A 26476-nucleotide genomic window follows, 5' to 3' on the forward strand; every position below is an offset into this window, starting at 1 on the left:
AGGTCAGACAGATGAGACAGACTCCGATAGGGGTTCTTGTCCGGCACGGAGCAGTGGGGCTGAACACCGGTTCGTTTTCCACTCTCGGACCTTCACGGAGACCATTTCTCATCAGTACATGTTTTACAAACAATACAACTTCAACGTAAATTTATTATCAAAGTGTGTTAACCATATGCTATCAAACAATTCCATGTCTTCTTGACAAGGCAACTCAATGCTCACCCCCAGCCTGGGGTAGGGAATGGGACCCATTCCAGAGGGTTGGGTGAGTCTGGGACTTTGTGAAGGAGCCCTAATTCCATCCTCCTCATTCCCCTTCCCCTTCTCCCTCCCCTCCCTCTCACCCCACTGCATGTGTTTGTGTGTGTGTGAGAGAGATAGAGAGATCTGCGTGCCCAGTCACACTCCAACAACGCTCTCTCCCCCAACACACTCACACACCTCTGTACGCAGCAATCCTCACCAGCTCAAATGATCCAAAAATCTTATCCCCTCCCTCCTGCACCAACTCCTTCGCCACGTGCTAAACTGTATAATCTTCCTAATACTGGCAATTGGCACAGATGACAGTCCTGAGATCGCAGCCCTGGATGAGCTGCCCTTTAAATTAGCACCTCACTCCCTGAACTCCCTTTACAGAACCTCGTTACTCTACCAGCCCATCTCATTGTTACCCACATGGACCACGACCTTCACTGTCCACCCTCCTGAGGAATGCTGAGCACTCGACCTGAGATGACCCAGATGCCAGCATGCAGGAGGGAACACACCATCCTGGAATTTCATTCTCACCTACAGAACATCCTGTCAGTTCCCTGAGCTAACAAGCCACGTATCACCACAGCTCACCTCGTCTCCTCCCTTCCCTTCTCAGTCTCGGAGCCAGACTAAGTGCCAGAGACCCTGTTGCTGAATCACCTCTGACCACACCTCACCTCGTCTCCTCCCTTCCCTTCTCAGTCTCAGAGCCAGACTAAGTGCCAGAGACCCTGTTGCTGAATCACCTCTGACCACAGCTCACCTCGTCTCCTCCCTTCCCTTCTCAGTCTCAGAGCCAGACTAAGTGCCAGAGACCCTGTTGCTGTGACTTTCCTTTGCCAGGTCATCCCACCATCCCCGACAGGGTCATAAGGGGAGTGTTGGGTTTGGACCCAAAAGCAAGACACAGACACTGAACTACCAGGAACAGAACTAGGCATGAGAAGGAAGCAAGGAAAATGGGGAAGAAAGGACACTGGACATGACACTGGCCCTGGACGAGACAAGGATTCTGGGCCTGGGCTCGGACTTGACCAGGACATGGAACTGGGAACTAGAAGCCTGGGCTTGGACTCCGAGCCAGAGACTGGACAAGGACCCAGAACCTGGGTCTTGACTTGGGCTCGGACTCCAGAACCAGGCGAGGACAAGTCGAGGCTACAGGACGAGGAGAGGCACAGGATGGAACGAGAGACTCCTGGACGGGACAAGGAAACCTCAGCACAGGACGAGGGAATCCCAGCACCGGGCTGGACAAGGTATTCCTGTGCTGGGCGAGGCACAGGGACATGACGAGAACCCAGAGCCTTAGTCGTCGAGGGAGAGCCAACAGGACTGGACGTGAGACTCCTGAACGAGGGAACCCCAGCACAGGACGAGGGAATCCCAGCACCGGGCCGGACAAGGTACTCATGTACTGGGCAAGGCACATGGACATAACGAGAACCCAGAGCCTAAGTTGGGGAACGACAGAACGCAGAACACAGGGCCGGGACCCCTCATTGGGTACAATGTAGGGCCGGGACTCATAACACAGAACGCTGAACACGACGAGACAGCTCAGGCGAGGCATAGCTTCAGGCAGAGGCGAGGCAAGATTTCAGGCAGAGGTGAGTCAAAGCACTAGGCAGAGGTGAGGCAAGGCAAAGCTAGGCTAGGCTAGGTTCCAGGAGGAAGGTGAAGGGAAGGGATACAGACGGGGGTTTGGACAGCAGCCAGAGGCTGAATCCTGAAGCTATTTATGAGACCAGCCAAACAAGAATCAGCTGCCTCAATAGAAACTGGGGAAACCCGGAAAACCTGGAATAAGGAGCATGGACCAGACTGTGATCCGGAATGCGGACTTAACGGACCAGACCATGACAGACAGTATCTGAAGTGATATATGTGTTGCTCAGGGAGATGAACACAGGGATAAACTGCACTCTCTATTTCCATCTTTCTCCTTCCTCACTGTCACCCAGTTACCTGTGCCGTGCCCCTTGGGTGCAACGACCTCTCAAATGTCCTACCTATCACCCTTTCAGCCTCCCGAATGATCTGGAGTTCATCCAGTTCCAGCTCCAACTCCGTAATGTGGATTGTTCGGAGCTGAAGCTGGATGCCCTTCTCACAGGTGTAGTTATCAGGGCCACAGGAGGGTCCCCTGCCTTCCCACATCCTGCAAAGGAGCTTTCCACTATCCCGCCTGGCATCTCCACTGTTCCAACTGAGAAAATGTAAAGAAGGGGCAAAAAAAATTCTACCTCCATCAGGATTTGCCTTCTCTGACTGACTGCTCTCCCCACTGAAACCTCAAAGTCTCCGCTCCAACTCTGTCCACTCCAACAACGACCGCTCCACTTGCTCCTGCTAATGAAGTTTTTCTTGATAATCCATCCTGACTGTGGAGTGGCCACTGCTGAAAGCTCAACAATAACCTGCCCTAAACCACTGCCTTTAATACTCCATTGGCGAACCTGAGTGAATTACGTCCTCTCAAGCTACTGATCTCTCCAATTCACGATGGGTCAAAGCTCGGTAGGGGGACACAAGGATGAAGGACTGATTGAAACCCATCCCACATTCAGAGCAGGAGACTACCTTCCCCACAGTGTGAACCCACCACTGTCTCTGCAGTGTGGATCAGTGTGTGAATGACTTCCCACAGTCTGAGCAGGTGACCACCCTCCCCACAGTGTGAACCCACCACTGTCTCTGCAGTGTGGATCAGTGTGTGAATGCCTTCCCACAGTCTGAGCAGGTCAACGTCCTCTCACTGCTGAAAACAGTCTGGTCTTTTGTTAGCCGAGATGAATGTATGCATTAATTCCCACAGTCAGAGCAGATGAACAGCTTCTATAGTGTGAACTCGCTGATGTTCGCTCAGTGATGTCTGAGTGAATTCGTTCCCGTTTGAGCAGTTGATGTTCAGTCAGTTGAGATGTCTGAGTGAATTCATTCCCACAATCAGAACAGGTGACTGGCATCGCCCAGTGTGAACTTGCTGATGTTCGCTCAGTGATGTCTGAGTGAATTCATTCCCACAATCAGAACAGGTGACTGGCATCGCCCAGTGTGAACTCGCTGATGAACTTTCAAGCCTGATGACCGAGTGAATCCCTTTCCACAATCTGAGCAGGTGAACGGTTTCTCTCCAGTGTGAATTCGGCTGTGCCTCACCAGGTTGGATGACGCAGTGAATCCCTTCCCACATTCAGAGCACGTGAATGGCTTCTCCCCAGTGTGAATTCGGCTGTGCTTCACAAGGTGGGATGAGTCAGTGAATCCCTTCCCACATTCAGAGCATGTGAATGGCTTCTCCCCAGTGTGAATTCGGCTGTGCTTCACAAGGGAGTATGAATCAGTGAATCCCTTCCCACATTCAGAGCAGCTGAACGGTTTCTCCCCAGTGTGAATTAGTTGATGTACATTCAGATGAGATGACTGAGTGAATCCCTTCCCACATTCACAGCATGTGAATGGCTTCTCCCCAGTGTGAATTCGGCTGTGCTTCACGAGGTGGGATGAGTCAGTGAATCCCTTCCCACATTCACAGCATGTGAATGGCTTCTCCCCAGTGTGAATTCGGCTGTGCTTCACAAGGGAGTATGAATCAGCGAATCCCTTCCCACATTCAGAGCAGCTGAACGGTTTCTCCCCAGTGTGAATTCGCTGATGTACTTTCAGATGAGATGACTGAGTGAACCCCTTGCCACATTGAAAGCAGCTGAACGGTTTCTCCCCAGTGTGAACTCGCCGATGTTCAGTCAGTTGAGATGACCGAGCAAATCCTTTCCCACATTCAGAGCAAGTGAACGGCCTCTCCCCAGTGTGAACTCGGTAGTGCCTCACAAGTTTGGATGAGTCAGTGAATCCCTTCCCACATTCAGAGCAAGTGAATGGCCTCTCCCCGGTGTGAACTCGCTGGTGTCTCTGTAGTGTGGATGAACGAGTGAATCCCTTCCCACAGACTAAGCAGGTGAACGGCATCTTCTCAGTGTGAACTCACTGGTGTTCATTCAGTTGAGATGATTGAGTGAATCCTTTCCCACACAGAGCAGGTGATTGGCCTCTCCCCGGTGTGAACTTGCTGGTGTCACTGTGGCATGGTTAAGTGTGTGAATGCCTTCCCACCATGTAAACAGGTTACCGTCTTCTCACTGGGGAATTTTCAGATGTGTATTTAGCACCGACGACAGAATGAATTACTTCCCGCTGTCAGAACAGGTGGAGCATCTCACTGTGGTGTGAACTTGCTGATGTATCTTCAGACTGGATGACTGAGTAGTTCCCCTCCCTCACACAGAGCAGGTGAATGGCCTCTCCCCACTGTGAACGCACTGGCGTGTCTGTGGGTAGCCTGTGAGTGAATCCCTTCCCACACTGAGAGAAGGAGAATGATATTTCACTGCAATCAATCATCTGGCAATTCAGAAAGTCAGATGTTTGAATCCCTTGTACAATCAATGCAGTTGAAGAACTGATCTCCAGTGAACAAATGCTGGTGTGTTCTCAGCACCCGGTTCCTGTGGATAACACTGAGTTACAACAGAAAACTTCATTTCAGACACAAAACACATTTCCAGCTGGGATGAGATAAGTCTTCATCTCCAAGGATTGACAACAGATGCTTCGGTGTTGCAAAGAAAATATTTGGCCACTCCTTATATATCCGGAAAGAGACAGCCCATGCACAAGTGTTCTGGCATTTCAAACCTGTACAAATATTTGAAAGGACATCAATAGGTGAAGGACAGTTTTTCAGGTGAGATTTTAGTCTGTGATGAGAACATAAAAAAGAGGAGGAGGAGAACATCACCTGGCCCGTCTCCACCAACCTGCCTTTTCCCCATCGCCCTTCATTCCCCTACTTTGCAAACATCTATCCAACCTCGTCTCAAATGCATTTACTGAGGTAGCCTCCACTGCTTCATTGGGCAGAGAAATCTACAGATTCCCAACTCTCAGGGTAAAGCATTTCTTCATCTCCATCCCAAATGCCCCGAATGTTAAAGTGATGTCCTCTAGTTCTACTCTCACCTACCAGTGGAAACAACTTTCCTGCCTCTACCTTATCTATCTGAATCATAATTTTGCATGTTTCTATAAGATCTTCTCTCAATGTGAGCTCTGGCATCAGAATATCACCCAGTTCATCTCAAGTTGAGATATACCACAGGTGACTGTGGGAAGAAGATGGAGATCAACCTGGTGGTTCATTTCGGTAGGTCCAATTTGAAGACAGAGTACAATATTAATGATAGGACTCTTGGCAGTTTGGAGGATCAGTGAGATCTTGGGATCTGTGTCAATAGTTCATGCAGAGCTGCTACGCAGCTGGACAATGTTTTTAAGAAGGCCTTCATCAGCCATGGGACTGAGTTCAAAAGCGGTGAGGTACTATTACAGATATAAAAGGCCTTCGTTAGACCCTACTTTTAGCACTGTGTTCAATTCTGATCAACTCACTACAGGAAAAAAATATTCTAAATAGGGTGCAGAGGAGATTGACACGGATGTTGCTTGGATTGGACAGCATGCCTTACAAGAGTAGGTTGAGTAAACTTTGGAGCGATGGAAGATGAGAGGTGACCTGAGAGAGCTGTATAAGATGATGAGAGGCATTGATCGTGTGGATAGGCAGAGGTTTTTTCCCAGGGCTGAACTAGCCAACATGAGGGGGCATAGTTTTAAGGTGCTTGGAAGTAGGTACAAGGGGGCTACCAGAGGTATGTTTTTCACACAGAGAGTGGCAGGTACTGCCAGCGACGGTGGTAGAGGTGGATACAATAAGGGTCTTTTCAGACACTGTTAGGTACGTACGTGGAGCTGGGAATAATAGAGGGCTATTTGGTAGTGAAACTCTAGGCAGATTCTAGAGTAGGTTATATAGTCGGCATGATGTTGTCCGAAGGGCCTGTAATGAATTGCAGACTTATGTTTCTGTGATTATATGTGAACTCCCCATCTTCTAACAAGGCACGGATCAGGCATCCTGACTGACCAACAAAATCTCTGACTGTATTCCTGTCTGTATGAGAATGGGCTATTTCGGCCTTCAATCAACCTGTGACTTGGCTCAATCTGTCTCTGTCCTTTGGTATATTTCAAGTTCAGGTCATGTTCCACAACACGACAAAGTGAACTTGTTATTACATGGCTGATCCTTGAGATTTTCTAATTACTGGGATCCCCTCCCCCCAGCTGATTGAGTGATGAACCCATCGATGGCAATGCCAATGACTATGAAGGGGTGGGCACTAGTTATTCTCATTGGAGTGTGGCACTTTTGTGATGTGAAAGCTACAAGTCACCTGTCATCGAGGACAAAGGTGTTTCATATCGTTATTTACCCAGAAAACTAAAGCTGACCGGCAGATTTTTTTATGCTATACAGTACTAATTGACATTTTCACTGACTGGGAGGTAGACTTCATCCGAGAGTAACTGGACACTACATTTTTGTTCCGACGTACTGATCCTCGGATTTACATGGCTGGAGGTCGCTGCGTTAGGGACATTCTCTATGGGGACAACGCTGGCGCGTCAACCATGGCTGCCTCCTTACCCAGAAGACACCACGGAGGAGAAACCGGTCTATCCGCCATCCAAGGAAACAGCGATGCGCATGCGCCGGAGAAATGGCGGCGCCGCAAACTCCCCGTGGCTCGGGTAAATTGTGGGGCTGAGAGAGACGGAAAGGACTGGGACTGTCCTAAGGTGCAGGATCAGTGTGGACGGAGCTCATAGTAATTTTCCTTTAATCGCGGTTCAGACGCCGGTGATTAAGTTCCCACCCGCGGCCCCGCTCCTACCTGCGTCCGATCCCTGAGAGCCTCTCGTCTGCTGCGCGCATGCGCAATGTTCACGATTGGCTGTGCCGCCCACGCATGCGCATTGGATAAAACAGGATAAAAAAATCTGCAGACGCGGAAATCCAAAGCAACACCCACAAAATGCCGGAGGAACTCAGGGGGGCAGAAAGCAACAATGGAGAGTAGAGAACAGTCGGCGTTTCAGACCGACACCCTTCTTCAGGACTGGAAAGGAAGGGAGGGAGTAAGAATGTGGGGGGAGATGAGGTGATAGGGTAAACCGGGAGACGGGGAGAGTTAAGAGCTGAGAAGTTAATAAGTGAGAAAGATAAACGGCTGGAGAATAATAATATTTTATTGATCATGAGTGGGAAATTCATTCCGTTACAGCAGCAACATTTAAAAACACACTTAGCAGTGTGCAGACTTTACTAAAAAGAAAGTAGAGAATAATAATATATACAGTAATACTGTACCAATGTGGAATAATATTGAATAAAATAATAATGCAGGGATTATTGAACTAAGATGTGTGTTCACCTATCGCAGAAAGATGAACTCTTGCATTTGGTAAGAAACAATCTGTGTAACTATGCTTGAGACGGCGGGGATGAGTGAGTCTGTTGGAAAGAGGGATGGGGACTCTGCTGCCTGTCGGGTAGGTCATGGAGAGGATATGACAGATTGTCCATAATCACTAACAGTTTGTTCAGTGACCCCCTCCCCACCACTAACTCGAAAGAGTCCGGTTCTGTCCAAGGATGGATCCATGTTTTCTGATGAGTTTATTTTGTCTTTTTGCACCGATGCTGCTCCCCCAACAGAAAGCAGCAAAGAAGACCGCACTCGCTACAACAGACTGGTAAACGATCTGCACCAACCCGCCTCACGCATTCAAGCATCTCGGCTTCATAGAAGATAGAGTCTACTCATCCCCTTCTTGAAAACAACCGTTCTGTTGGTTTTCCAGTCATATCTATTGCCGAGGTGAACACCCAGCTAATTGTACTCCTCCACCACAGTGACCTCTTCTCTCAGAATGTATACAGGACTCGTAAATGTCCACTTCCTCCTAAAATCAATCACCATTTCCCTGGTTTCGGCCACATTCAGGAGCAGGTGATTCCTCCCTCACTATTCCACAACCCTGCCCACCAGTCCTCTGTTCTCCGACTCCTGCCCATCTCTGCAGAGTCATCAGAGAACTTCTGCAAGTGGTCAGACTCAGAGTTATACTGAAAGTCAGAGATGTACAGTGTGAACAGAAACGGAGACAGGACAGTCCCTGGTGGGGCTCCAGTGACACTCACCTCCACCTCAGGCAGAGAACCACCCAGCGGTATAAACTGGGCTCTATCAGTCAGGAAGGCAGTGATCCAGGAGAGAGTGGATTTGTCTACGCCCATCCTTTGCAGCTTCTTGCTCAGAAGAGGCGGATGGATTGCACTGAAGGCACTAGAGCGAATCTAAAATTATGATTCTCACAATGCCACCAGCATCATTCCGGTGGGAGTGAGCTCACTGCAACAGGTGGATGATAGAACACAGAAACAAAGAAAATCTGCAGCACAACACAGGCCCTCCGGCCCACAAAGCTGAGCCCAACATGTCCTTATCGTAGAACTGCCTAGGCTTGCCCACAGCTCCATGTACCTGTCCAGGAGTCTCTGAAAAGACCCTACCGTTTCCACCTCCACCACGGTCGCCGGCAGCCCGTTCCACGCACTCACCACTCTCTGCGTAAAAAACACAGGCCCCTGACATCTCCTCTGTATCTACTTCCAAGCACCTGCAAAATATCTCCACTCGTGCTCGCCAGTTCAGCCCTGGGGAAAAGCCTCCGACTATCCACATGATCAATGCCTCTCATTATCTTGTACACCTCTATCAGGTCACCTCTCATCCTCCGTCGTTCCAAGGAGAAAAGCCGGGTTCACTCAACCGATTCTCAGAAGGCATGCTCCCCCAATCCAGGCAGCATCCTTGTAAATCTCCTCTGCACCCTTTCTATGGTTTCCGCGTCCTTCCTGTAGTGAGGCGACCAGAAATGAGCAGAGTAATCAGAGTGAGGTCTGACCAGGGTCATATATAGCTGCAACATTACCTCTCAGCTCATAAACTCATGCACCGCGTGCCTTCTGAACCACAAATTCAACCTGCGTAGCAGCTTTGAGTTTCCTATGGACCCAGACCCTAAGATCCCTCTGATCCTCCACACTGCCTAGAGTCTCACCATTAAAACTACGTTCTGCTATCATATTTGACCTACCAGATGAACTACCTCACACTTATCTGGGTTGAACTCCATCTGCCGCTTCTCAGCCCAGTTTTGCATCCGATCAATGTCCCGCTGTAACCTCTGATATTCCGGGACTATCTCTACTCTCTTTCTTGAAAAAGGGAACAGCATCTGCATCCCTCCAATCCTCTGGAACCTCTCCCGTCCTCATTGATGATGCAAAGATCATCGCCAGAGGCTCAGCAATCTCCTCCCTCACTTCCCACAGTGTCTTGGGGTACATCCCATTGGGTGCCGGTGACTTATCCAACAGATGCTTTCCAAAAGCTCCAGCACATGGGATTGTCCACTCCTGACACACAGTGATACAGAATGACACACAGAACACAGAAAAAAACGGCAAAACGTAGGAGCTGCAGCAACAAGCTGTCACAAGCGCAGCACCATCTTAGAGTGTGAGTAGCTGGGAGTGTCCCGTCTGACAGTGACTGCAGGTCAGGGTAGGAGACAGCCGGAGAGACTACATCTGCTGACCCGTCTGACAGTGACTGGTCAGGGTAGGATACAGCCGGAGAGACTACATCTGCTGACCCGTCTGACAGTGACTGCAGGTCAGGGTAGGAGACAGCCGGAGAGACTACATCTGCAGACCCGTCTGACAGTGACTGCAGGTCAGGGTAGGAGACAGCCGAAGAGACTACATCTGCTGTCCCGTCTGACAGTGACTGGTCGGGGTAGGAGACAGCCGGAGAGACTACATCTGCTGTCCCGTCTGACAGTGACTGCAGGTCAGGGTAGGGGACAGCCGAAGAGACTACATCTGCTGCCCCGTCTGACTGTGACTGGTCAGGGTAGGAGACAGCCGGAGAGACTACATCTGCTGACCCGTCTGACAGTGACTGGTCAGGGTAGGACACAGCCGGAGAGACTACATCTGCTGACCCGTCTGACAGTGACTGGTCAGGGTAGGAGACAGCCGGAGAGACTACATCTGCTGACCCGTCTGACAGTGACTGGTCAGGATAGGAGACAGCCGGAGAGACTACATCTGCTGACCCGTCTGACAGTGACCGCAGGTCAGGGTAGGAGACAGCCGGAGAGACTACATCTGCTGACCCGTCTGACAGTGTCTGCAGGTCAGGATAGGAGACAGCCGGAGAGACTACATCTGCTGACCCGTCTGACAGTGTCTGCAGGTCAGGGTAGGAGACAGCCGGAGAGACTACATCTGCTGACCCGTCTGACAGTGACTGCAGGTCAGGGTAGGAGACAGCCGGAGAGACTACATCTGCTGACCCGTCTGACAGTGTCTGCAGGTCAGGGTAGGAGACAGCCGGAGAGACTACATCTGCTGACCCGTCTGACAGTGTCTGCAGGTCAGGGTAGGAGACAGCCGGAGAGACTACATCTGCTGACCCGTCTGACAGTGACTGGTCAGGGTAGGAGACAGCCGGAGAGATTACATCGGCTGACCCGTCTGACAGTGACTGGTCAGGGTAGGAGACAGCCGGAGAGACTACATCGGCTGACCCGTCTGACAGTGACTGGTCAGGGTAGGAGACAGCCGGAGAGACTACATCTGCTGTCCCGTCTGACAGTGACTGGTCAGGGTAGGAGACAGCCGGAGAGACTACATCGGCTGACCCGTCTGACAGTGACTGGTCAGGGTAGGAGACAGCCGGAGAGACTACATCGGCTGACCCGTCTGACAGTGACTGGTCAGGGTAGGAGACAGCCGGAGAGACTACATCGGCTGACCCGTCTGACAGTGACTGGTCAGGGTAGGAGACAGCCGGAGAGACTACATCTGCTGACCCGTCTGACAGTGACTGCAGGTCAGGGTAGGAGACAGCCGGAGAGACTACATCTGCTGACCCGTCTGACAGTGACTGGTCAGGGTAGGAGACAGCCGGAGAGACTACATCTGCTGACCCGTCTGACAGTGTCTGCAGGTCAGGGTAGGAGACAGCCGGAGAGACTACATCTGCTGTCCCGTCTGACAGTGACTGGTCAGGGTAGGAGACAGCCGGAGAGACTACATCTGCTGACCCGTCTGACAGTGACTGGTCAGGGTAGGAGACAGCCGGAGAGATTACATCGGCTGACCCGTCTGACAGTGACTGGTCAGGGTAGGAGACAGCCGGAGAGACTACATCGGCTGACCCGTCTGACAGTGACTGGTCAGGGTAGGAGACAGCCGGAGAGACTACATCTGCTGTCCCGTCTGACAGTGACTGGTCAGGGTAGGAGACAGCCGGAGAGACTACATCTGCTGACCCGTCTGACAGTGACTGGTCAGGGTAGGAGACAGCCGGAGAGACTACATCTGCTGACCCGTCTGACAGTGACCGCAGGTCAGGGTAGGAGACAGCCGGAGAGACTACATCGGCTGACCCGTCTGACAGTGACTGGTCAGGGTAGGAGACAGCCGGAGAGACTACATCTGCTGTCCCGTCTGACAGTGACTGGTCAGGGTAGGAGACAGCCGGAGAGACTACATCGGCTGACCCGTCTGACAGTGACTGGTCAGGGTAGGAGACAGCCGGAGAGACTACATCTGCTGTCCCGTCTGACAGTGACTGGTCAGGGTAGGAGACAGCCGGAGAGACTACATCTGCTGTCCCGTCTGACAGAGACTGCAGGTCAGGGTAGGAGACAGCCGGAGAGACTACATCTGCTGTCCCGTCTGACAGTGACCGCAGGTCAGGGTAGGGGACAGCCGGAGAGACTACATCTGCTGACCCGTCTGACAGTGACTGGTCAGGGTAGGAGACAGCCGGAGAGACTACATCTGCTGACCCGTCTGAGAGTGACTGCAGGTCAGGGTAGGAGACAGCCGGAGAGACTACATCTGCTGTCCCGTCTGACAGTGACTGGTCAGGGTAGGAGACAGCCGGAGAGACTACATCTGCTGACCCGTCTGTTAGTGACTGGTCAGGGTAGGAGACAGCCGGAGAGACTACATCTGCTGACCCGTCTGTTAGTGACTGGTCAGGGTAGGAGACAGCCGGAGAGACTACATCTGCTGACCCGTCTGACAGTGACTGGTCGGGGTAGGAGACAGCCGGAGAGACTACATCTGCTGACCCGTCTGACAGTGACCGCAGGTCAGGGTAGGAGACAGCCGGAGAGACTACATCTGCTGTCCCGTCTGACAGTGACTGGTCAGGGTAGGAGACAGCCGGAGAGAATACATCTGCTGACCCGTCTGACAGTGACTGGTCAGGGTAGGAGGCAGCCGGAGAGACTACATCTGCTGACCCGTCTGACAGTGACTGGTCAGGGTAGGAGACAGCCGGAGAGACTACATCTGCTGACCCGTCTGACAGTGACTGGTCAGGGTAGGAGACAGCCGGAGAGACTACATCTGCTGTCCCGTCTGACAGTGACTGCAGGTCAGGATAGGAGACAGCCGGAGAGACTACATCTGCTGACTCGTCTGACAGTGACTGCAGGTCAGGGTAGGAGACAGCCGGAGAGACTACATCTGCTAACCCATCTGACAGTGACTGGTCAGGGTAGGAGACAGCCGGAGAGACTACATCTGCTGACCCGTCTGACAGTGACTGCAGGTCAGGGTAGGAGACAGCCGGAGAGACTACATCTGCTGACCCGTCTGACAGTGACTGGTCAGGATAGGAGACAGCCGCAGAGACTACATCTGCTGACCCGTCTGACAGTGACTGGTCAGGGTAGGAGACAGCCGGACAGATTACATCTGCTGACCCGTCTGACAGTGACAGGTCAGGGTAGGAGACAGCCGGAGAGACTACATCTGCTGACCCGTCTGACAGTGACTGCAGGTCAGGGTAGGAGACAGCCGGAGAGACTACATCTGCTGACTCGTCTGACAGTGACTGGTCAGGATAGGAGACAGCCGGAGAGACTACATCTGCTGACCCGTCTGACAGTGACTGGTCAGGGTAGGAGACAGCCGGAGAGACTACATCTGCTGACCCGTCTGACAGTGACTGGTCAGGGTAGGAGACAGCCGGAGAGACTACATCTGCTGACCCGTCTGACAGTGACTGCAGGTCAGGGTAGGAGACAGACGGAGAGACTACATCTGCTGACCCGTCCGACAGAGACTGGTCAGGGTAGGAGACAGCCGGAGAGACTACATCTGCTGACCCGTCTGACAGTGACCGCAGGTCAGGGTAGGAGACAGCCGGAGAGACTACATCTGCTGACCCGTCTGACAGTGACTGGTCAGGGTAGGAGACAGCCGGAGAGACTACATCTGCTGACCCGTCTGACAGTGACTGGTCAGGGTAGGAGACAGCCGGAGAGACTACATCTGCTGTCCCGTCTGACAGTGACTGGTCAGGGTAGGAGACAGCCGGAGAGACTACATCTGCTGACCCGTCTAACAGTGACCGCAGGTCAGGGTAGGAGACAGCCGGAGAGACTACATCTGCTGACCCGTCTGACAGTGACTGCAGGTCAGGGTAGGAGACAGCCGGAGAGACTACATCTGCTGACCCGTCTGACAGTGACCGCAGGTCAGGGTAGGAGACAGCCGGAGAGACTACATCTGCTGACCCGTCTGACAGTGACTGGTCAGGGTAGGAGACAGCCGGAGAGACTACATCTGCTGACCCGTCTGATAGTGACTGGTCAGGGTAGGAGACAGCCGGAGAGACTACATCTGCTGACCCGTCTGACAGTGGCCGCAGGTCAGGGTAGGAGACAGCCGGAGAGACTACATCTGCTGACCCGTCTGAGAGTGACAGGTCAGGGTAGGAGACAGCCGGAGAGACTACATCTGCTGACCCGTCTGAGAGTGACTGGTCAGGGTAGGAGACAGCCGGAGAGACTACATCTGCTCACACGTCTGTTAGTGACTGCAGGTCAGGGTAGGAGACAGCCGGACAGACTACATCTGCTGACCCTGTCGGTATCAGCCCCAGGACACAGGAGAACACACATCTTAGTTCAAAAGACTGCGAACACTGCGTTATTATTTAAATTATAAATAAGAACTTTTTAAAAGCTATTATTAATGCTTTTTGAGATAGTGATTTAGATGCTTATCATATTTTTTACTGAGTTAAGTATTGTATGTAATTAGTTTTGCTACAACAAGTGTATGGGACATTGGAAAAAAATTTGAATTTCCCCATGGGGATGAATAAAGTATCTATCTATCTATCTATCTTTATTTTTAGTAAAGTCTGCACAGTGCTAAGTATGTTTTTAAATGTTGCTGCTGTAACGAAAGAATTCCCCACTCGGGATTAATAGTATTTAATAATAATAATTCTCCACCCCTTTATCACTCTCACCAATCACCTTCTCAGCTCTTCACTCCTCCCCGTCTCCCTGTTTACCCTATCACCTCACCTTCTCCCAGATTCTTACTCCTTCCCTTCCTTTCCAGTCCTGAAGAAGGGTCTCGGTCTGAAACGCCGACTGTTCTCTCCTCTCCATAGTTGCTGCCGGCCCCTCTGAATTTCCTCCGGCATTTCCCGTCTGTTGCTTTGGATGTCCGCATCTGCAGATTTACTCCTGTTTGCTCACATGCGCATGCGCAGCGGTCTGAGGCGGTCCGAACTATCGCGCATGCGCTCAGTAGACGAGAGGCTCACAAGGACCGGGTGCAGGTAGGAGGGGTCTCCGGGAGGGAATTAATCTCCGGTGTCTGAAACGCGATTGAAGGGTTATTACTGTGAGATCCTGCCGCACTGGTCCTGCACCCCAGGACAGCCCCGGTCCGTTCCCTCTTCCTCAGCCCCACGATCCATACCCGGGCCCCGGGGAGCATTCAGCTGATAAGCGCTGGAGCCGCCGCCATCACTGTTGCGCATACGCATCGCTAGATTGTTCGGTGGCTGACAGACAGCTTTCTCGCTCGTGCGGCCTTTTGGGTAAAGAGGCAGCCATGCGTGACTCTGCCAGCGTTGTCCCAGTACAGTCGGAGGAAATGTGAGCTAATGTCTCTCTCAAACACTGCCGAGGTCCAGCTGTATAAATGCAAGGATTAGTATCTCGGAACAAAAGTATATTTCCGAGTTAATCTTGGATGAAAAGTCCACCTTCCAATCAATTAAATTGTCAATTAGTGCTATATGGCAAAAAAAAATCCTTCCGTCAGATTTAGTTCCCGCTGGGTAAATAACTCCTTTGTCCTCGAGGACAAGTGACTTGTGGCTTTCACATCACAAAAGTGCCACACTCGAATGAGAATAACTGCTGCCCTTCCATTTCAGGATTGGGGACATTGACATTAATGGATTCATCACTGTCAATCATCTGGGGTGGGGATCCGAGTAATTAGAAAATCTCCAGGATTCTACATGTTGTGACAATTGCTCTTTGTAGTGTTGTGGAGCATGGCCAGAACTTGAAATAATCCCAAAGGACAGAGACAAATTAAGCCAAGTCATAGGTTGATTGAACGCAGAAACATCCTCATCCAGATAGGAATACAGTCAGAGAATTTGATGGTCAGCCAGGATGACTGATCCGTGCCTTGTTAGAAGATGAGGAGTTCATATAGAGACAGAAATCCACAGTGTAATTACAGGCCCTTCGGCCCACATTGTTGCACCGAATGTGTAACCTATTTGAAAAACTGCCTAGAATTTCCCTACCACATAGCCCTCTATTTTTCTAAGCTCCATGTACCTATCTAAAAGTCACTTTAAAGGTCCTATTGTATCCACCTCTCTGTGTGAAAAACATACCTCTGACATCACCCTTGTACCTACTTCCAAGCACCTCATGTTAGCCATTTCACTCTTGGGAAAAAGTTTCTTGCTATCCTCACGCTCAATGCCCCTCATCATCTTATTCACCTCTATTAGGTCACCTCTCATCTTCCGTCGCTCCGAAGTTCACTCAACCTATTCTTATGAAGCATGCTCTCCAATCCATACAACATCCTTGTAAATCTCCTCTGCCCTCTGTCTATAGTATCCACGTCCTTCCTGTATTGAGGGGACCAGAAGTGAACACAGTACAAAAAGTGAGGTCTAACTAAGGCTTTACATCTGTAAATCTCCTCTGCCCTCTGTCGATAGTATCCACGTCCTTCCTGTATTGAGGGGACCAGAACTGAACACAGTACCAAAAGTGAGGTCTAACTAAGGCCTTATATCTGTAAATCTCCTCTGCCCTAATTTTTCCATATCTAATCAGTTCAGGCCTTTCAATGTTCAGAGTGTTTCTGTGAGAACTCCCTCATTCTCCTGAACTCCAGGGAATACAGCTCAAGAGCTGCCGGACGTTCCTCATGCGGTAACTGTTACGAACACAAAAGTCTCAGCAGCAATGGAATGCCTGGAGTCTGGTTTTGCTGTTAACAAAACACTATTTTATTAGTAACTAAGTCATTTAGTAACTCAAACCAGGTAAATCAAGAGTTAATGCTGTTATGCGTATACAGGTGTAAATGTATAAATCCCCGAACTTCTTCAAGCTTAGGTGGTAAATGATACAGTCTTGCGATGGTGTGGTAAGGAAATTCAATTCGGTCGACGGGATTGAAGTGAAAGAGAGAGAGAGAGATGTGTAATCCAAGTAAACAGATGTTGTCAATCCTCCTCGATGTCCTCCAAATCTTCCAAGTTAGCCAGACATGACCAGCTTAAGAGCGCCATCTTTAAGTGATAATCTACCAACCCAAGCAGGGGTTAGACACACCGGTAGATTCCACAGAATTGCCCTCAAACGCACTAATAGTCATGGGTCGATTCCTCTTAATCGATCCTCAGCCCCACCCTTGTGGGCACTTAAATATTCAGTGGCAATTCTGCCACCAGCCTTTGTGCATCTGCGTGTCCCACGAAAGAGACAGTGACGCTTGTTTAAATGCCGGTGTGCTGAACAGCAGCTGTCCATCTTGTAGCGTTCTTGTTCTCTCTCTCTCTCTCTCTCTCTCTCTCTCTCTCTCTCTCTCTCTCTCTCTCTCTCTCCCTCCCCCCTCTGCCTTTCCCGCTCCCTCTCTCTCTCCCCCTCCCTCCCCCTCTCTCCCTCCCCTCCTCCCCCTCTCTCCTCCCTCTCCCTCTCCTTGCGCTGTACGTCTCTCTCTCTCTTACAGGCATGATTCTTAAAGGCACAGTCCATAATGAATAAAACTTAAGCTTTCATCGCAGTAACCATTTCATACCTGGAATCATTCTCGTGAATCTTCTCTGAGCCATCACCAATGTCAATATATCCTTTCCAAAATGAGGAGCCCAATCTTGTACACAATACTCCGTGTGGTCTCCCGAGTGCCTTATAAAGCCACAACATCACATCACTGCTCTTATATTCTATACCTCTAGAATTTTGCCTTATTCACAACCGGCTCAACCTGGAGGTTCACCTTTAGTGTATCTAGCACAAGGACTCCCAAGTCTCTTTGCATCTCTGCATTTTGAATTCTCTCCCCATCTAAATCATAGTCTGCCCATTTATTTCTTCCAGCAAAGTGCATGACCATACACTTTCCAACATTGTATTTCATTTACCACTTCTTTGCTATTCCCCTAAACTATCTAAGTTTCTTTGTAGGCTCTCTGTTTCCTCAACACTACCCGCTCCTCCACCTATCTTTTTATTATCGGCAAATTTAGCCATAAATCCTTTAATATCATAGTCAAAATCATTGACATGTATCGTAAAAAGCAGTGGTCCCGACTCTGACCCCTGTGGAACTCCACTGGTAACAGGAAGCCAGCCAGAATAGGATCCTTTATTCCCACTCTCTGTTTTCTGCCGACCAGCCAATGCTCCACCCACTTTAATAACTTCCCTGTCATATCATGGGCTTTTATCTTGCTGAGCAGCCTCATGTGCAGCACATTGTCAAAGGCCTTCGGAACATCCAAGTACACCACGTCTACTGCGTCTCCTTTGTCAACCCTGCTTGTAATTTACTCAAAGAATTGCAGTAGGTTTGTCAGGCAGGACTTTCCTTTCAGGAAACCATGCTGGCTTTGGCCGATCTTGTCATGCGGCTCTAGGTACTCCATAATCTCATCCCTAACAATTGATTCCATCAACTGCCAACCATTGATGTCATGCTAACAGGTCTATAGTTCCCTTTCTATTTCCTCTGACCCTTCTTAAATAGCGGAGTAACATTTGCTATTTTCCAGTCATCTGGCACAATGCCAGAATTTATCGATTCTTGAAAGATCATTGTTAATGCCTCCACTATCTCTTCAGCTATTTTCTTCAGAACCCGAGGGTGCATTGCATCAGGTCCTGGAGATTTATCCACCCTCAGACCATTAAACTTCCAGAGCACCTTCTGAGTCATAATTGTCACTGCACAATCTTCACTTCCCTGATACACTTGAATGTCTGGTACGCATTCAGTTCCTCTTACTTCTCAGCAACTCTCATTACAGTAACTCCAGAGACAGAGAAGCAGTTTCAGTGACAGGTTACTATCAATGCAATGCTCCTCAGACAGGATGAAGAGGTCAATACTCCCCAATGCCATTAGGCTTTACAATTCTACCTCCAGGACTTAAGAACTTTTTAAAAGCTATTAATGCTTTTTGAGACGGTGATTTAGATGCATATCATATTTTTTTACTGAGTTAAGTATTGTATGTAATTAGTTTTGCTACAGCAAGTGTATGGGACATTGGAAAAAAGTTGAATTTCCCCATGGGGATGAATAAAGTATCTATCTATCTATCTATCTATATTTTGTATTGGTCCTAAATCTACCCTCGGCTCTTTTTACCCTTTATATATATTTTAAAAAGCTTTCAGTATCTTCTTTGATATTAGTCACCAGCTTCCTCTCATAATTCATCTTTTCCTTCCGAATGACCTTCTGAGTTTTCTTCTGCAAGTTTTTAAAAGCTTCCTTTTAAAATCCTCTATCTTCCCACTCGCTCCAACTTCCTCGTATGCCCTCTCTTTTGCTTTTACTTTGGCTCTGACTTCACTTGTCAGCCACAGTAGTGTCCTTCTTCCCTTTGAAAGTTTCTTCTTATTTGGAATATATCTGTCTTGCATTTCCCTCATTTTTCGCAGAGACTCCACCCGTTGCTGCTCTGCTGTCCTTCCTGCAAATGTCCCTTTTCAGTCAACTGCAGCCAGTTCCCCTCTCGTCCATTGTAATTTCCTTTATTCCACTGAAATACTGACACATTGGATTTTATTTTTTCCCTCTCAAATTTCAACGTGAATTTGATCATATTGTGATCACTGTTCCCTAAGGGTTCCTTAACCTTAAGCTGTCTTATCACCTCCAGATCATTGCACATGACCCAGTCCAACACAGCCGATCCCCTAGTGGGCTCAACAACCAGCTGTTCTTCAAAGCCATCCCTCAGACATTCTACAAATTCTTTCTCTTGAGGTCCTCCTAATACAGTTTCATGTTAAAATCGCCAATGATTATCATGACATTGCCTTTCTGACAGGCCTTTTCTATCTCCTGTAATCCACATCCCGACGACTGTTTGGACAACTGCCATTAGGGTCCTTTTACCCTTGCCATTTTACTCAACCCATAGAGACTCATGACCCTATCATGTGGATAGGATGGTGAGGAAAGTTTTTGGTCTGCTGGCCTTTATAAATCAGAGCATTGAGTACAGGAATTGGGATGTAATTTTAAAACTGTACAAAAAATTGGTGAGGTCGAATTTGGAGTATTGTGTACAGTTCTGGTCACCGAATTTTAGGAAAGTTATCAACAAAATATAGAGAGTACAGAGAAGATTTACGAGAATGTTACCTGGGTTTCAGCACGTAAGTTACAGGGAAATGCTGAACAAGTTAGGTCTTTATTCTTTGGAGCGTAGAAGGTTGAGGGGGAACATGATAGAGGTATTTAGAATAATGAGGGGGATAGATCGAGTTGACGTGGATAGACTTTTTCCATTGAGAGTAGGGGGGATTCAAACAAGAGGACATGAATTGAGAGTTAGGGGGCAAAAGTTTAAGGGTAACACGAGAGGGAATTTCTTTACTCAGAGAGTGGTAGCTGCGTGGAATGAGCTTCCAGCAGAGGTGGTAGAGGCAGGTTCAGTATTGTCATTTAAAGTAAAATTGGATAGGTACATGGACAGGAAAGGAATGGAGGGTTGTGGGCTGAGTGCGGTCCGGTTGGACTAGGTGAGTGTAAGCGTCGGCACGGATTAGAAGGGCCGAGATGGCCTGTTTCCGTGCTGTAATTGTTATATGGTTAGACGGTTACACCTTACAATCCTATGTTATCTCTTTCCAATGATTTAATATTATTTTTATCCATAGAGGCACACCACCCTCTCTGCCCAGTAACCTATCATTATGATACACCGTGTAATCTTGGACGTTCAACCCCCAACGGCAGCCACCTTTTATCCAAGTTTCAGAGATTGTCCAAGTTGCCAATCTGCAGCTGAATTTCAAGATTGTCCATTTTAATCCTCATGCTCTGTACATTCAAATAACACTCTCAGCCCAGGATTTGTTGCTTTCTGTTTTAACTGCCCCACATCTCTGTTGCCCTTTTCCTCATGCCACTGGCTTTGATTAAGCCTCATCTCCTGACCATTCTTTCTGCAATCTCTGTTGTACGCTATCTTCGATTTATTTCTGTTTCCCTTTTCCTCAGCCCCATCACTCCGATTCCCATCCCCACGCCAAATCAGTTTAAACCCTCCCTAACATCTCTATTAAATGTGCCGGCTAGGATATTGGACCCCTTCGGGTTCAGGTGTAACCCGTCCTTTTTGTACAGGTCGTTCCTCCCCCAGAAGAGGCCCCAGTGATCCAGGAATCTGAAGCCCTGCCCCCTACAACCAGTCTCTCAGCCACACATTAATACACCTGATCATGCTATTCTTGCCCTCGCTAGCACGTGGCACAGGCAGCAATCCCGAGATTACTACCCTAGAGGTCCTGCCTTTCAGCTTCCTACCGAACTCCCTGAATTCTCTCCTCACGCCCTCCTCCCTTTGTCTACCTGTGTCATTAATACCAACGTGTACCGAGACTTCTGGCTGGTCACCCTCTCCCTTCAGAATACTCTGCACCCGATCTGAGAGATCCCGTACCCTGGCACCTGGGAGGCAACACATCACGCGTGTATCTCTGTCAGGCCTCCTGTCCCTTCCCCTCACTTCTGGCTGGTCACCCTCTCCCTTCAGAATACTCTGCACCCGATCTGAGAGATCCCGTACCCTGGCACCTGGGAGGAAACACACCACGCGTGTATCTCTGTCAGGCTTGCAGAACCTCCTGTCCGTTCCCCTCACTATTGAATCCTGTGACTACCACATTCCTCATCTTCCTCTTTCCCTTCTACACCACGGATCCAGGCTCAGTGCCAGAGACCCGATTGTCATGGTCGTCCTCTGTCAGGTCATCCCCCCTCAACCGCATCCAAAGCGAGGTAACGATTACTGAGGGAGATGGCCACTGGGGCACTCTCCACTCACTGGTCTATAATTTCTGGGTTCCCTCTACTCCATTCCCTTAACAAGGGGACAATGTCTTCCAATCCTCTGGTACATCTCCCTTCCTGAGTGGTAATACAAAGGTCATCGCCAGAGGCTCAGCAATCTCCTACCTCGCTTCCCACAGTAGCCCGGGGTATATCTCAGGTTGAGTTGCTCCAGCTTGAGTTGATCTGGGTAAAATTGTGATGCCACAGCTCACATTGACAGGAGATCTTACAGAAACATGTAAAATTATGAAAGGGGTAGATAAGCCAGAGGCAGGAAAGCTGCTTCCACTGGTAGGTGAGGCTTAGTACGAGAGGACATTGCCTCAAGATTGGGGGATGTGGGATGGAGATGAGGAGGAACTGGTTTTCCCTGAGGGTGGTGAGTCTGTGGATTTCTCTGCCTAATGAAGCAGTGGAGGCGACCTCAGTAAATGTATTTGAGACAACGTTTTATAGATTTTTGCATAGTAGGGGAATTAAGGGTTATGGCGAAACGGCAGGTCGATGGAGATGAGTCCATGGCCAGATCTGCCATGATCTAATTAAATGTCTGAGCAGGCTGGACCGGCTGTGTTTTCACCACAGACTAAAATCCCACCTGAAATATTCTCCTTCACCCATTGATGTATTTTGCATTGTTGTTGATCTTAGGAGATAAAGATGAACCTCATTCCAGTTGGAATTGTATCTGTGTCTGAAATGAAGTTTTCTGTTGTAACTCCGTGTTATCCACAGGAACCGGGGTACTGAGAGCACACCAGCATTTGTTCACTGGAGATCAGTTCTTCAGCTGCATTGATTGTACAAGGGATTCAAACGTCTGACTGTCTGAATAGCCAGATGATTGATCGCAGTGGGATATCATTCTCCTTCTCTCAGTGTGGGAAGGGATGCACTACCCACAGACCTATGTCCTGTCTCCAAAGAGGGGTCCTGACTCTGTGTAAAGCCCCGGCCCTACGTCCTGTCCCCAAGGAGGGGTCCTGACTCTATGTAAAGCCCCGGCCCTACGTCCTGTCCCCAAGGAGGGGTCCTGACTCTATGTAAAACCCCGGCCCTACGTCCTGTCCCCAAGGTGGGGTCCTGGCTCTGTGTAAAGCCCCGGCCCTACGTCCTGTCCCCAAGGAGGGGTCCTGACTCTGTGTAAAGCCCCGGCCCTACGTCCTGTCCCCAAGGAGGGGTCCTGACTCTGTGTAAAGCCCCGGCCCTACGTCCTGTCCCCAAGGAGGGGTCCTGACTCTATGTAAAGCCCCGGCCCTACGTCCTGTCCCCAAGGAGGGGTCCTGACTCTGTGTAAAGCCCCGGCCCTACGTCCTGTCCCCAAGGAGGGGTCCTGACTCTATGTAAAGCCCCGGCCCTACGTCCTGTCCCCAAGGAGGGGTCCTGACTCTATGTAAAGCCCCGGCCCTACGTCCTGTCCCCAAGGAGGGGTCCTGACTCTATGTAAAACCCCGGCCCTACGTCCTGTCCCCAAGGTGGGGTCCTGGCTCTGTGTAAAGCCCCGGCCCTACGTCCTGTCCCCAAGGAGGGGTCCTGACTCTGTGTAAAGCCCCGGCCCTACGTCCTGTCCCCAAGGAGGGGTCCTGACTCTGTGTTCTGTGTTCCTGTGCTCGGGTCCAAGGCTCAGTAGGAAGAATGTTTGCCGCTACTCGAGTGGACTGTCGTTGTTTGTTGTTCCGTGTCCAAGTCCAGTCCAAGTCTCAGGCTCCGTGTCAAGTCCAGTCCGGGTCAAAGTCTCCGAGGAGGTTTCCAGTCCGGGTCAGTCTCCGAGGAGGTTTCCAGTCCATGTTCGAGGCTCCGAGGAGGTTCCCTGTCCTGTTACCTTGCCACGTCCAGTCCTCGTCTGGATCCGGAGTCCGAGCCCGAGTCAAGACCCAGGTTCCGGGTCCCCGTCCAGTCTCTGGCTCGGAATCCTTGTCTAGGTTCCTAGTTCCCAGTTCTTAGTTCCTCATCTAGGTCTCACCTTCCTACTCTAGTCCTAGCCCATGCCCTGTCACCTAGTCTTGTCCAGGGCCTGTGTCATGTCCAGTGTCGTTTCTTCTCCACTTCTTTCTTGATACACCTAGTCCTCTCCCTAGTACTTCAGTGTCTGTGTCTTGCATATGGGTCCGTTCCCAACGCCCACAGCCACTGTTTAATCCATGCCAGAGTCTCCACTGTAACACCGTGGGTTTATTCAGCAGCCTAGTGTGTTGCACCTTGTCAAAGGCCTTCTGAAAATCCAAGTATACAACATCTATTTCTTCATTCGGGTTGCTTTTCCAGCTTCACGAGTTTCACTTGAGGAAACTTTGTCGATCCTGCTTGTTGCTTCTTCCAAGAATGCCAACAGATTTGTTAGGGAAGATTTCCCCTTGAGGAACCTTTGCTGACGTTAGAGAAATGGAAGGCTGGAAGACAAATAGAGGGCTATGGGTAACCCTAGGTAATTTCTGAGGTAAGGGCATGTTCGGCACAGCCTGTATTGTGCTGTAGGTTTTCTATGTTTCTGTGGCATATGGTCTTCAGTCGAAGATTAAAGGCAGAGCCTTGCAGCAGTTTTTTTCCGTTGGACCTTTGAGCAGCGGCCAGTCAGCATTTGGGTTTGCTCAGCAAGAACTGAAAGTTGTGCAGGAGCGAGTGGAGCGGTCAGTGTCAGAGTGAATGGAGTCCGAGTGGAGCGGTCAGTGTCAGAGTGAATGGAGTCCGAGTGGAGCGGTCAGTGTCAGAGTGAATGGAGTCCGAGTGGAGCGGTCAGTGTCAGAGTGAATGGAGTCCGAGTGGAGCGGTCAGTGTCAGAGTGAATGGAGTCCGAGTGGAGCGGTCAGTGTCAGAGTGAATGGAGTCCGAGTGGAGCGGTCAGTGTCAGAGTGAATGGAGTCCGAGTGGAGCGGTCAGTGTCAGAGTGAATGGAGTCCGAGTGGAGCGGTCAGTGTCAGAGTGAATGGAGTCCGAGTGGAGCGGTCAGTGTCAGAGTGAATGGAGTCCGAGTGGAGCGGTCAGTGTCAGAGTGAATGGAGTCCGAGTGGAGCGGTCAGTGTCAGAGTGAATGGAGTCCGAGTGGAGCGGTCAGTGTCAGAGTGAATGGAGTCCGAGTGGAGCGGTCAGTGTCAGAGTGAATGGAGTCCGAGTGGAGCGGTCAGTGTCAGAGTGAATGGAGTCCGAGTGGAGCGGTCAGTGTCAGAGTGAATGGAGTCCGAGTGGAGCGGTCAGTGTCAGAGTGAATGGAGTCCGAGTGGAGCGGTCAGTGTCAGAGTGAATGGAGTCCGAGTGGAGATTCTGAGGCTTTAGCTGTCAGTGATGGGAGCCTTCAGTCAGAGAAGGTATAATTAAACTGAAGGTAGAGATTTTTTTGCCCCCTTCTTTTCAGTTGCGCAATGAGAAGAGTAGAGATTACAGACGGGGTAGTGGAAAGCTCCTCTTGTGGGATGCGCGAAACCAGGGACACCTCCAGTGTCCCCGATTACTACACCTTCGAGAAGTGGATCCGGCTGCAGCTTCTAACAACCTGCATTAAGAGGCTGGAACTGGATGAACACCAGATCATTCTGGAGGCTTCAGGGCTGATAGATGGGATGTTTAGAGAGGTGATTACACCCAAAGTGCAGGACACAGGAAACTGGGGGACAGCCAGGGAAAGGAAAGGGGTTAAACAGCCATACAGAGTACCCCTATGGTCATCCCCTCAACAACTGGGGTATCGTTCTGGATACTGTTGCGGGGTGTGGGGGTGATCCAGCCAGGGAAAGTCACAGCCACTGGGTCTCTGTCTCTGTGACTTAGAAGGGAAGAGGGGAGAAGAGTCGAGCTGTGTGATAGATGATGCATCCATTAAGGAAACGGACTGGATTCTGTGGGTGAGAACGAGATTTCAGGATGGTCCTGTGTGCCGTGGGTCCGGGACATCTCTGGTCGAGTGTTCAGCATTCTTAAGGAAGGGTGAACGTCGTGGTCCACGTGGGTACCAATAATATGGGCAGGTGGAGTATTGAGGTTCAACAAAAGGGGTTCAGGGAGTGTGGTGCTAAGTTCAAGGGTTGTAATCTTGGGATTGCCACTGTGCCTCGTGCCAGAAACAGGAAGGCGAAGGAATTGGTGCAGGAGGGAAGGTATAAGATTTTCAGATTATTTGAGCCAGCGAGGATTGCGGTGTTGCGTTGAGGGAGAGGATGGCATCGTTGATGGAGGGTGGAGCAGGCCGTTCTCTCTCTCTCACACACAAACATATGAAGTGTGGGTATGGAGCGTAAGGAAGAGCGGGTTGAGTCGGAGAAGAGTGAGAAGGGGAATGAGGAGGATGAAGTTAGGGCTCCTTCTCAAAGACCCAGACTCACCCACCCCTCCCCCTCTGGAATTGGTCCCATTCCGTACCCCAGGCTGGGGGTGAGCATTGAATTGCCTTGCCAACCAGAAAATGAATGGTTCAACAACATCTGATTAACACACTTTGATAATAGATTTACGTTGAGCTTGATCATTGAAATGTACTGCTGAGAAATCGTTTCAGTGAAGGTCCGAGAGTGGAAAACAAACCAGTGTTCTGCCCCACTGCTCCGTGCCAGACAAGAACGCCTATCTGAGTCTGTCCCATCTCTCTGTGCTTGACACATCTCCCTCTAATGTTTCCTCTCTCTGTACCTGTCCCAGAGTATTTTATTTCCCTTTTCAACCCCTTTCTCCTGTCTTCTCCCCATAACCTTTGACATCCTTAATAATCAAGCACTGATTAACTTATGTTTTAAATAAAACCTGTGATGAGCAAACCAAGCTGAAATGGGGTCGAGAGTTGACCCCCCTGTGAACTATGCTGCTAAT

General features: G+C 50.0%; 2 protein-coding genes and 1 long non-coding RNA gene across 4 annotated transcripts in view; 1 reads left to right on the plus strand and 2 right to left on the minus strand.

Moving 5' to 3' along the window:
• The window catches only part of LOC140720173 (uncharacterized), a 914213-nt gene that overhangs the window by 286664 nt on the left and 601073 nt on the right, over positions 1–26476 (minus strand). The window lies entirely within an intron of this gene.
• LOC140720177 (uncharacterized) overlaps positions 1–26476 on the plus strand; it is a 230299-nt gene that overhangs the window by 57990 nt on the left and 145833 nt on the right. The gene's annotated exons all lie outside the window — the stretch shown is intronic.
• On the minus strand, positions 3259–4248 carry LOC140720187 (uncharacterized). Its single transcript, XM_073035070.1, has one exon. The coding sequence runs from the start codon at positions 4231–4233 to the stop codon at positions 3259–3261; it is 975 nt and encodes a 324-aa protein (XP_072891171.1). The 5' UTR covers positions 4234–4248.

This window comes from Hemitrygon akajei, unplaced genomic scaffold, assembly GCF_048418815.1.
Source record: "Hemitrygon akajei unplaced genomic scaffold, sHemAka1.3 Scf000037, whole genome shotgun sequence".
Classification (NCBI taxonomy): Eukaryota; Metazoa; Chordata; class Chondrichthyes; order Myliobatiformes; family Dasyatidae; genus Hemitrygon; species Hemitrygon akajei.